We start from the raw sequence: 12,808 nt of genomic DNA, 5'->3' as shown, positions 1-12,808 counted from the left end.
GAGCAAACACAGCTCTCTGATTTCTGGCTGTGTAACCAGCAGGAGAAGACCTGCTCTGGAGTGTATTTGTCTCATAATTTGCTTTATTACTGTCATGGTTTTGTCCAGAGTGAAACATTCACCCTTAAAGGAGTATTTTGTGACAGTGCTGCTGCATCTTCCAAATTATTCATTCGGCCTTTGATAGAGGATGAGAAGCCAGACAGGGAAACTGGAGCAGTTTTAAGTGCAGAAGTCGTGATTTCTTTGTTCCCCTATTGAGACAGAGCCATATAAAAATACACGTTTAGATATACTCATATAATGTGGGGTCTGATGCTTTCCTTCCAGCTTTAAATGAACCTACCATAGATTATGGCTTCCAAAGACTGCAGAAGGTCATCCCAAGACATCCTGGGGACCCCGAAAGATTAGCTAAGGTAAAAGAATTTTAAGCATTTCACTCAGCCCACAAATGTGTTCTTTCACTTCTAACTCATAAAAGAGACACAATTATATCTTAAATGCCAATCACATCTGAGTTCACCAAGTCCAGCAAGAATGGGATTGTGTAGAACCCACATTGATTTTTATGGGTTAGAGCTCAAACAGTCTCTGTGTAATTTTGCTGTTAAAATGAGTCCAGGGAATGTTCCCAGTTCATTGTCCTTGTCCTCTGCATTTATCCGTGGTGACAAATCCCTGAGCCCAAATGCTGTGTCCATGCCAAGGAATAGACTGAATCCTACACACGTGCGTGAGTCCATGCAAAAGCAGACACTGAAACCTCCTGGGGAACGGGGACATCTGGGATTTGTCTCCGTTTTTGGTGCTGCTGAGGTGGAGCAGGTTCAGGACTCTGGAGAGCTCCGGGTCACGGAGGAGCCCCGGACGCGGCACGGCCGGGCCAGGGATCAACACCCGGGGGCTCCAGAGGGACTCGTGGTTTGGGGGGGCTGCTCTGACCCACCGTGAGGGCTTCAATTCCTCAGGTACCTGGCAAATAACACCTGCTGAAGGTAGTCAGGCTTCAGAGTGCTTCAGAGTGACCACACACAAACAGTGGAGTCACCTGACAGAACACTAGCTCATGGTTTTATTTTATTTATTTAATTACTCTATTCTATTCTATCTATTCTATTCTATTCTATTCTATTCTATTCTATTCTATTCTATTCTATTCTATTCTATTCTATTCTATTCTATTCCATTCCATTCCATTCCATTCCATTCCATTCCATTCCATTCCATTCCCTCTCCTCTCCTCTCCTCTCCTCTCCTCTCCTCTCCTCTCCTCTCCTCTCCTCTCCTCTCCTCTCCTCTCCTCTCCTCTCCTCTCCTCTCCTCTCCTCTCCTCTCCTCTCCTCTCCTCTCCTCTCCTCTCCTCTCCTCTCCTCTCCTCTCCTCTCCTCTCCTCTCCTCTCCTCTCCTCTCCTCTCCTCTCCTCTCCTCTCCTCTCCTCTCCTCTCCTCTCCTCTCCTCTCCTCTCCTCTCCTCTCCTCTCCTCTCCTCTCCTCTTTTTGTTATATTTATTTATTTTAGACTAGTCTAGTCTATTCTACCTTATTATATTAATGATTTAATTTTATTTATTTTTTCTCCTGTTCTACTTTATTATTTTATTGTATTTATTGTACTTCTTTATTTATTTGTATTTTATTTATTACATATTTACTTAATTCATTGTAATTTTTATGTTTATTTTTATTTAGTATATATTTATTTTTGTTTATTTATATATTTCAGTCTTATTTTATTTATTATATATTTCATTTAATTATTGTTTCTTATTTATTTATTTTCTTTGTTTACTGGATATTTATTTTACTTTGTTTTATTTAGCAGAGCTATTTTTTGCCATTAAAACACCCCTTTCCCTCTCCCCCCCGCAGGAAATGCTGCTGAAGAGAGCTGCTGACCTGGTCGAGGCCCTGTATGGGACCCCCCACAACAACCAGGTCAGGCTGCCGGGGGTGGGACAGTCCAGCCCCAGCCCCTGGGAAGGTTCCCCCGTTCCCGGCGCTGAGCCGTGCCCTGTCCCGTTCCGCAGGACCTGATCCTGAAGCGTGCGGCCGACATCGCCGAGGCGCTGTACAGCGTCCCCCGGAACCCCGCGCAGATCCCGGCGCTGTCCAGCTCCCCTGCCCACAGCTCCATGATGGGCATCAACTCCTACGGCAGCCAGCTGGGCGTCAGCATCTCCGAGTCGGCGCAGGGCAACAACCAGGGTGAGCCCCGAAGCGTTCCCGGAGCTCTGCAAACCCAATCCAGTCACATTCCCAATCTGTTGGAATTGTAAAAAAGGAGAACAAGGGCCCGGTGTCTCCGGCGGGGGGAGAAAATTGCAGTCCAAAACCAATGTGGTTGATAAGAGCAAAACTCCCTTTATTAGCAATCCAAAGGCACTTATATAGCATACCAGCTCGTTAACTCTTAAGTCGCTTAAAACTTATCAAAGTGCATTTCTACTTCTACCTAATTGGACTTACATTGGCAAGCTTCTACAGTTATATTATGATTAAAAGAATTCAGAGTTCACCTCCCTTCTCTCCTGGTCTTATCTGAACAGCTTCAAATCTTCAAACTCCCTCTTTGTTCCCAGCCCTGTTTTTTCTTCACACAAGAATTTTCTCATGGAGAGATTTTCTCACACACAGGCCTTTTGCTTACAGGCTACAGCTCTTTTATTGATCCCATAATTCTATCAATGATCCATGCCCCTGATCCTCTAACCATTCTTCAACACCAATCATTTTTCCCTGGATCAGTTCTCCAGTCTGTCCATGTGCCCAGTGATGGCTTTAACTCTGGGCATCCCAAAGGGTGGTGCTGCCCCCATGTCTTATCTGAAATAATTTTAGATTGCTTTCTGATACCAACTTGCCCCTGAATTCTCTCCCTGTCCCCCTCAAAATATCAATTTCTTGGATTATATCTCTGTTTTCATAAACAGCAATGGCAGCAGCTGGGAAAAACCTCACACAGAGGTTTTCAAGCCTGTGTTTTTAAGGCTGCTGCTTCAGTGTTAATCTTACCAATACTCATGTATTGTATGTATTACGTTTACTCCAGATACACTATTGATTGTGAGGAAAGCAACCCATAACACAATGTATTAACATTGGAAGAATTATCAACTTTTCTGTCTCCTGAATCTTTGGATTTTCAGCCCACACTGACTGTGGCTGATTGCAATAATCGGCTGTGTTTGACACTCTAAGGTAGCAAACCCAGGTCCTATAAAGTTAATTTTCTATCTGCCAAGTTAAAACTCATCATGAAGATAATTTGGCTCTTTTTTTTTTGAGGTCTTAAAAGCCCTGAATTAGAACCTTATAATATAAATGAGCAGAACTTACTTGACTGGATATGCTTAAATATTATATCTAAACAGCGACTACTCTTAATGTAATTTTCGTATCAATCTCTCCAATGAAAGCTTTTCCATGGAAAAACCCTTTTGCAGCTGGAATAATTATTTTGTCCTTTTATGCTGGTAGCTACAGTGTTCAGGTCTCTTTTTGGAGTAAAAAAAGGCTACATTTTGGCTCTCAAATATTTGTTAGGATAATACAACAAAAATCGGTTTTACTTATCCAGTTTATTCTTTCTCCCAAGTAGAGTAAATTAAAAGTTAAACTACAAACTTTATATGGGTTATAATTTCCCCTTAGTAATGTACTTGCTTTATCTGTAATTTATCTGTAATTAAACAATTCAACAATAATTTGAAGACTAAAACCTCCCCCATTCAACGGTAGAAAATCCCATATATTATAAATTCTACCCCGGGTAAACACACAATGTAGTCCAGGTCTTGGAGTGAATTAAAAATTTCAATAAATCAAATTTTATTGGAAAAATATACATCGGATCACTTCAAAAAGTTGGTTTAGAACTTAAATTGCAGGAAAAACCACTGACTTTATTGCTATTACCTAAACATCTTAAACAATCTGGATTTAAATGACATTTACTTAAGCAGGCAATGCACAGGAGGAAGATTTAAGCCACAGAGGTGTTGTGAAATGTGCTTTATTTCCAGGGTACATCCGTAACACCAGCAGCATCTCCCCCCGAGGGTACTCGTCCAGTTCCACCCCCCAGCAGTCCAACTACAGCACCTCCAGCAACAGCATGAACGGCTACAGCAACGTCCCCATGTCCAACCTGGGCGTGCCAGGCTCCCCTGGCTTCATCAACGGCTCCCCCACGGGATCCCCCTATGGATGTACGGCCTCACCCTCATTTCCACCCATTCCGCCTCCTCCTGCCTCAAAAACCCAGCAAAAATGGCTTTAGTGCAGGTTTTGTCAAAGGTTCTCTTTGTGTTCGGGTGTGTTGCGGTGCAAACTAGAAAGTGGTCCCATTTTGGGGGTGTTGTTCTTTATTTTCCTCCATTTTCTTATCCTTATGCAGATTCCTGAGTGGCAAAGCCACAGTGGGAAATGAGGTGCAATTTGCAGCTCTAGGAAGCAAGTGGCCACTGCTTTTAGCACAGAGACTTTTGCAAATCCTGGGGAAAAGCCTCTCTGAAATAGTTTTTTATGAGTTTGAAGGCATTATCAATAACTGAGAGCTGAATTGGGGATTAATTTCCTGTGGAACCATATTAACTTCATAACCAGAAATATAGCATACAATGGAATTAAGCTCTCAATTTCTGCTTGTTTCACCATGAGCAGCCACTCTTCCTTCCACACCTTCATTTCCCTCTGGCTAGGGAATGTGTGAAAAACAAAAAAAATACGTAGATACCACCAGCTATGGTGTAAGTGAATCATTAAATATATGTTATATGTGTACATATTAAAAAAGGATGAAAAGTTAAACAGATTATTTTTATTTTCATTTTATTTTATTTTATTTTATTTTATTTTATTTTATTTTATTTTATTTTATTTTATTTTTAATTATTATTATTATCATCATCATCCCCTCTCCTGGAGCTTTCCATAAGGAAAGGACCGGGTGTCCAGCATCTTGTTACTGTGATTTCAAACTAATACTTCCAAGAGACCTGGGAATTCACATGAAATATTGTTGTTTGTTCCTCCTTTTGCTGAGGAACAGCTGATATTGTTCTGGAAGCTCAGCAAACAGTTCCTTAACAAGTTATTGGACATAGAAAGGGGCTTATTTCTTGCAAGACACTTCTTTTAAAAGTAGCCAATTTAGAGTAAAATCTAAGCAGCAGCTTGAAACCAAGGAAATTGAATTTTTAAAAAACTGTGGAAGACACAGGATTTGCCAACCTTCCCAAATTCCAAGGACACCGAGTGGACAGGCCATTACTGTTCCTATTGACTCTGTTTTACCCTTGATGACTTTCAATTTTCTGGCATCCTCACCCTTAATTTGGAAAGAATTAAGCACTGTTTCTTCTGAACTATTCAGTTTAACTCCCTCTCTACTTCAGACTTACTCTAAGTATACTCACTGAGAGAATGAGACCTCCTTTGAGAGGCAAAACAAGGAATCAGGCAGTGGATTCTTGAAGCAGTTTTCCCCAATTTCTGATGAGAAATCCCTTTTTTTCCTTTTGGCAGTGATGTCTTCAAGTCCAACAGTCGGCTCCTCCAGCACTTCTTCCATCCTCCCGTTCTCCTCCTCCGTGTTCCCCGCCGTCAAACAGAAGAGTGCCTTTGCTCCTGTCATCAGACCCCAAGGGTCCCCCTCTCCAGCCTGCTCCAGTGGCAACGGGAATGGGTTCAGAGGTGAGCAACGTGTTGCTATTAACTCACATGAAAACTTTCATTTGGGTAAACCTGAGTGCCACCAACCACCACCCGAGTGCCACCAGCCACCACCCGAGTGCCACCAGCCACCACCCGAGTGCCACCACACGGATACTACAGGGCTCAGGAGTGAGAACCTGCCCCAGTCCAGCTGGATTAAAGGACTAATCCAAGCCTTTGGCTTTAAAGAAGGGGCCAGGCACTGATTTCCACCAGGAAGGGTCTGACCCAACACTGCTTTTCAACCCCACAGTGGTTTGGGTTGGGAAAGGACGTTAAAGATCCTGTTCCAACCCCCACCACAGGCAGGGACATATTTCCTTGGAATATAGTGGAATACCAGCTCTTTTGTGGGGAATGACTTCTCCTCAGGCTTGGGGGACTTGTTAAACAGAGCAGAGTTAATCCTCAGCTCTGTCCAGAACACAAACCTGCTGCAAGGTTTAGGCTCAGCCCGGGAATTGAGCCCCACAGCCCATTTACAGCCCTTTTAAAGGTGATCTGTGAAACAAATGTGAGCAGTGAGATAAGAATGGAAACCTGTACCAAATTCTTGCTTTTAACAGGCTGGGGGGGTGTGTGCAGCACATAAATATGCTCCAAGTCTCCATAAAAAATGCCTTTATAGGGCCTGGGAAGTCATCTGGCTCCTTCAGCCTTCACTAGAGATAGCCTAGGAAACACAACTCTGGGAACTGAGCCGTGCCAAGAGCCAGTGGTAATTCCAAATGAGCCCCACAAACAGCACCTGTTGGGCTGGGTGTGATATAAACCCTTAGCTGGGCCACAGGGACTTGCAGAAAGTGTGATTATTTTATGTAATAAGGAAATTCTAAGTGTGCTGAGCAAAACCAGTTACGTTTTTAAAAGCTAACTCAGAGAATTCTGAAACAGCTTCTTCCCCTGCCCCAATTACATGAAAATCCACACTTTTCTAAGATCATTTTCTCCCCATGAATGGGTAGATCCGTTGATCTCACCATGTGAATGCACAGATTTAAGTCTGTTTTAAAGTTAAACTTGTCTAACTGTTGTGTAGAGAAGGCCTAAATATTAAGCCTAAATATTAAGGAGTTACCTGTGGTGATGCTAAACACAAATCAGAGAGAAAACCACTCAGGCTGTTCCTGGGAGACAGAAAAAGGACAAATCAAAAATCTACTGGAGTGTTTAAATAAATCATTTTCCTTAAGGTAACACTCAAGGCTCTGCTTAGAAAGGGTTTATCTCCCTTTCAACCCATGAAGAAATAAAGTACTAGAAACCAGGTGGTGCCACTTTTGCCATTTGGTGTTCACATCATATTTTATCCAGTCTATAGATCAGTAATCAATGAGAGATTCTAAAAATGGAGCTTTAGTATTAAATATTACAAAATCTCAAAGCTAAAACCTGACATCCAGCCATTTTCACTGATCAAAGCCCACTCCTGAGCTGGTCAGGATTAATCTAGGAGTTAAGGTTGTGAATAATTGCAGAATTAGCAAAAGCAGAGATAAATGGATATAGAGTTTATTAATCACGTCCCTTTCTTTGTGGGATTTCTCCCTGTACATCAACACAGACATAAGTATATTAATGTTCCACAGCTGTTAAATTTAAGTACCCAGCAAAACAGGACTGGTCAGTGACACAACAAGAAGAAACAAGGTTTGTTAGGCCAGGTCTTGGTAACTATTGAACTCTTCCAGCCATGGATGCAAATTCCAGCTGAAATATTTAAATTGATGCAAGCTGGGGAGCACATGCTCTGGAAAGGATCCAGGTACACACAGCCTGATATCCAAATTAACGTTCCCACAGTGCTGACAGACAGATGTGGCCAAAAAGTCAACGGGAGGCTCCCAAAGAGGCTTCTTGCCTGGACTGAGGCAGTGGGAGATGGATAATCCCCTCTGCCAGGCCATCCCCTGGGGCTGGAAACCAGGGATAGGTGTGCTGGGCGTGGAATTTAGGATTTATTTACTTATTTATCAAATTTAGGCATCGGTAAATGCTGCTGGAGAGAGAATAGCAGAAGCACAAGGCAAGCAGTGAATATGTGCAGGCCCCTTCCCAAAGGCCATTAACTCTGAATTTCCCCACCCATAATATGTGCAAAACATCTCCTCAATATATGATAATAATTATATATATTATAGACCTATATATTTACATTTAAAGGATGATAATCTTTATCATCATTATTAGTAGTAGTATTATTATTATCATCATCATCATCATCATCATCATTATTTACCAGCCCCTCAGAGCATGCCACTCTCCTTGCAGGCAGCAATGAAAATCTAGATTATAGCTTCGATATATGTCAACCACAGCAGTGTTTAAGCCTGGCTTAAACCAGCCTAAACAGGAGCAGCTGTGCAATCTTCATCCTCAGATTTGCATCCCCAATATTCCAGCAGTTTACAGAGAGGGGTTTTTTTTCCAAAAATGTATTTTAGGAGGATTTGCTCCCTGTGAGAGTGGGGAGGGGCTGGGATGGAATTCCCAGAGAAGCTGTGGCTGCTCCATCCCTGGAAGTGTCCAAGGCCAGGCTGGACAGGGCTTGGAGCACCCTGGGATGGTGGGAGGTGTCCCTGCCTTGGCAGGGGGTGGGATGGGATGAGCTTTAATGTCCCTTCTACCCCAAACCATTCCATGATCCCGGAATTCAGCGTGAATCCCCTTCCCAGTTCTCATGCTGGAATTGCAGCGAGTCCTTTTCCACTCCAAGACAGTTTTCCAAAGGCCACTTGTACTCTCCAGGCTTATGATGATTATTAATTACACCCATTAAAGGTGCCTATCACCAGATCATCTGGGTACTACCCATCTTTGATTATTTATTTATAAAAAAATTCTCCAACCTTGTGACAATTTTAATCAAGTGTTTCAGTTGATAATTGCAAGCTGTCAAGGTTAATACAATAAGGCTCATCTCTAATTCTTTTTCCATTTCCCTCCAAGAGGAAAAAAAAAGACCCTCTGGGATAATGACTGGTGGTTGCTATATTCCCAACTCATCAGGGAGTGTCCTGCATTGAACCACCTTTATTGAAAAGTTACATCGATTCAATATATAGTAATACAGGCAAAAATAATTACAGCTTTGCTAGCAGTGTAAGACCTTAATCCAAACCTCCCAAACATTCAATAAAAAGCGATCCGGGCTGGGAATAGGCTTTTGACAGTGCAGCCCCAACGGGGAGTGGAGGTGGGGTGGAAATGGGCAGAGCAGGGTGTGTGAAAAGAGAGAGAAGCCTTGAGATGAGCTGGGGAAAACCAGGTGAGAATTCCAGCCAATATTCCTCGACTGACTCGTTCTTTGTTGCAGGAGGAGAGGCTGAGAATGAAATGCCAGTGACACAAATTGGGCTTTGCTTGGATTTTCTGTGTTCTAGAACTTGTTAATCATATCATGGAATCACAGAATCCCGGGATTCCTGGGGTTGGGAGGGACACTAAAGCCCATCCAGTGCCATCCCCTGCCAGGGGCAGGGACACCTCCCACCATCCCAGGGTGCTCCAAGGCCCGTCCAACCTGGCCTTGGACACTTCCAGGGATGGAGCAGCCACAGCTTCTCTGGGAAACCTGTTCCATTCCAATACAGATATTATTTTATTATTAATATTTCTAACCCTACAGTAAAAAATGTACTTTCATTTAAAGCTAAGAAACTTCCCAAAATGATGCATCTACAAGTATTCTCAAAATATTTTTGAAGAGACATGGCAGAAACTCAGGTTTAAACTTCACTTTGCTTTGCTGGAAGTTTTCCCTACTTAAAAAAAGTGAAAATACTGTAAAAAAAGTGTCACAAAAAAGCATTTATGCCATTATGGACTGACTCTTGGGGAACAGAGCTCAAACTACACTGGCACCAGCCCCTGAATGGCTGAAACTAAGCCAGGCTAAGCTGTTCCAGGGGTGCAGCCCCTGTGCCCAGACATCCAACAGCCAGAAAAGGTCACCCCAGATGGGGACAAGCCAGGCACCGTCTGTGCAGGTGCTCCTTTACTGGCTTCAGGCACAAGACCCAGCCAGGACACCTCAGACAAACAGTTTAAACTCCTGCAGCCAGCCTGGATGATTTTGCCTGGAGCAGAGCAGGAGGATCTGCTCCCCTGGGATACCTGTGGGATGGAGCCAGCACGGAGGGCACGTGCTTACCTCTTCCTCCAGCCCAGCAGAGCCCGGAGCAGGGCAGAAATCCAAGACTAAATCAGGTTTTCCTTTCTAAGGACAGAAAGGCAGGCATGGGGTCAATGCCCAGCTCTCCATTTGGGTTATTTTGGGGTTTGGGGGTGAGGAGAAGGAATGGAGCAGCATCCTTGGTGTCATCAGAAATCCTCTCTTCTAATGCACTCACACATATCCCAGAAACAGGCATGAAAGTGTTTACCTGCTTTATTTAGGGTTGAAAATATGAGTAACAACAGCAAATTCCAAAGCAATTACAAAAAGTATCTGTTTGACTTCAGGCTGTTGGGTTTCACTTTCTCTTTCAGCTATCTGCTAAAATTGGCCAGGACTTCAGCCCCAGTCAGTAAGAAAATATGAAAATATTTATTTTCCTATTGTACTAAATCACAGACCGTATCCACAATTGTTTAAAAACACAGCTCCAGTGACAGGCTCGTGTTAGCTCATGAACTTGCCCAAAGCACTTTTGTAAACCCTCTCAACAAAAAGGTGAAAAGAATTCTCAGGGGGACGGGGCTTTAAGCACACCAATAATCCCACAAATTCCAGTGAACGTAAATCTTTGCAGGATTAGGACCTCGCACTGCACCGAGGCCCCTTTGAAAACGTGACTCACTCATTTGTTGTATAAATACATCTAAACTCAACTTACCCCTCAAAACCTTGGGGAGCAGCACCGGTTCCAGGCAGCTCCAAATGCTGCTGCTGTTGGTTACGAGGAGTGGAGCTGCAATTAAAGGCAGGAGAGTGACTAATAAATAATTTACATAAGCGCAGAGTTCTGGGAGTGTGCCAGGTAAGGCTGCAGTGGCTCAGACATGTGGGGCAAACCCAGCGAGGAAGTGAGGCTGCTCCATTGTTTCCACTGGAATCAGACTGGCAAAACCCAGCCCTGGGCCTTGGCCCGTGCTTCAGGGCTTGGAATTCCCTGGCTGGGTCCTGCCAGCAGCACAGGGGGGAATTCCCTTGGCTTCCACACCTTTCCTTGCTCCCAGCCCTTCCAAGCAGATGAGCAGGGTGGGTAGGAGCAGAGACGCTGCTCGGTTTTGGTTTTTGAGGATGGTTTTGAGTGTTCAGCTTGAGAAGTCAGAATTTTGGGGACAGCTCTGAGCAATGTCCGTCTCCAAGGGCTTCTCTCCAGAGATAAGCACCCAAAAATGGGAAGGTTTTTCTGCAAATGCATGTGCATTGAATTAATCCTCTCTCTCTTTCATCCTTTTAATTACCCTGGTGGGCCTTGGCTTTTCACAGAATCAGAAAATCATGGAGTGGTTTGGGAAGGGACCTTAAATCCCCTCCAGTGCCACCCCTGCCATGGCAGGGACACCTCCCACTGTCCCAGGCTGCTCCAAGCTCCATCCAGCCTGGCCTTGGGCACTGCCAGGGATCCAGGGGCAGCCGCAGCTGCTCTGGGAATTCCATCCCAGCCCTTCCCACCCTCACAGGAAGAAATTTCTTCCCTTTTCCCCTGGAATAGCCCTTTGCCCATTGCCTGTGTCACGGTCAGTTCTCACAGTTCTCATTACAGCACCCAAACATTTAAAGACACTAAAACTCTAATTGAACCTCAGATCAGGCCCTTCTGTGATTCCTGACAGCTCACAGGAGGATGAAGGGCTCGAATATATTTTGTTCCATAACATTTTGCCACAATTTCATCTTTTTCGCTTTTCTTTTTCAGCCATGACTGGTCTTGTCGTTCCCCCGATGTAAGGAAGGGGCAGCTTTGCTACTCTCCCTCTTCCCTTTTTTCCTCTTTTTTTTTCATTTTTCTTTTACAGCACAAAACTACTTATTGTGATGGACCACTAAAAGGAAAAAAATAGCACTACAAGCTCTTTTTTGGGGGAAAGCCAGGCCCAGGGAAAAAAAAAAAAGGAACATTTTTTATGGATTGGACAAGATAGAAGTCTGCATCTTTTACCTGTTTCATATTTCTGACACAACCACATCAACTCCTCAAACATTGGGAATGAAGAATCAGCAAGAGCCAGGATGAACAAGAGTTGGCAGGATGGAATCAGAAATGCAAAGTCTTTCCTGGAAGACACGAAAACCTTCCTAAGATTTGTAACATATTCGAAGGAAAAAAAGAAATTGGCAAAATGATTCAAGCTTGATATTTTGGATACAATTTGTTTTACTTTGTAGGGGTAAAAAAGTTGAAGTTTCTATTTTCTATGGAGCCTTTCAGATATCGATTTAGTTTATGCAGAAAAAACAATTCAACAAAACAGGGTACCAGCATGAAAGAATTTCTAGGACAAACAGACATGAATGATGGAACTTTGGTGTATGTGTGTATTTGCTTATAGTTTAACCTCTTTAAAAAAATGTAAGATGTTTTACAATTATTTAAATAAATAAACTTGTAACTTATTGTATGTAGAGGTAGAAATTAAACCCTTTTTTGGATTTTTTCCTCCAGTTGTACAATGAAGAAAGATGATGCAAAAATGTAGTGATAAGTTTGAGATATATTATTACTGCTGCAATTGCTCCTCACTGTTTTCCCCCTCTTACTGAATTCATGTGCAAGGATGTATAGGATTCTTTCTGATTAACAAAACCCTCAGAAACTTTTACCTACATTGTGCTAAACAGGTCATGTAGGAATTTTTCACCCTCCTCATCTTTCCCCCCTTTCCATTTTTTGCTTCAATTAAACTATTCAGGTACTAAGATTAACTGCTAAGTCTCAAAGACCCAGCTGACGAGTGAGTGGCACTTAGGGATTTGAGTGAATCGGATTTTTCATGAGGTACTGAGTTTATTTTATAGGTTCAATGTATGAATTAGGAGGGGAAGGGTTCTCTGGGGTTTTCCATGTAGTTAGAACACCTTAAATTCAGTTATGCTTCATATTAAGGGTGCATTTATAAAGGGTGAATATGTATTGGAATGA

The 12,808-nt window shown here is 43.0% G+C and overlaps 1 protein-coding gene across 1 annotated transcript in view; it reads left to right on the top strand.

Annotated features, from left to right (window-relative positions):
• Positions 1–11,709, top strand: part of EBF2 (EBF transcription factor 2) — a 119,377-nt gene extending 107,668 nt beyond the window's left edge. The window contains exons 11-16 of the mRNA XM_082298325.1: positions 331–419; positions 1,872–1,937; positions 2,030–2,207; positions 4,025–4,210; positions 5,529–5,696; positions 11,585–11,709. Coding sequence (XP_082154451.1) covers positions 331–419; positions 1,872–1,937; positions 2,030–2,207; positions 4,025–4,210; positions 5,529–5,696; positions 11,585–11,616 — 719 coding nt within the window. The 3' untranslated portion in view covers positions 11,617–11,709. The remainder of the gene's footprint in view (positions 1–330; positions 420–1,871; positions 1,938–2,029; positions 2,208–4,024; positions 4,211–5,528; positions 5,697–11,584) is intronic.
• The last annotated feature ends 1,099 nt before the right edge of the window (positions 11,710–12,808 follow it).

The sequence above is a fragment of the Coloeus monedula genome, assembly GCF_965178545.1.
Source record: "Coloeus monedula genome assembly, chromosome: 28".
NCBI classification, from domain to species: domain Eukaryota; kingdom Metazoa; phylum Chordata; class Aves; order Passeriformes; family Corvidae; genus Coloeus; species Coloeus monedula.
Note: the sequence above shows the minus strand (reverse complement) of the source record. Positions and strands in the feature narration are given on the sequence as shown.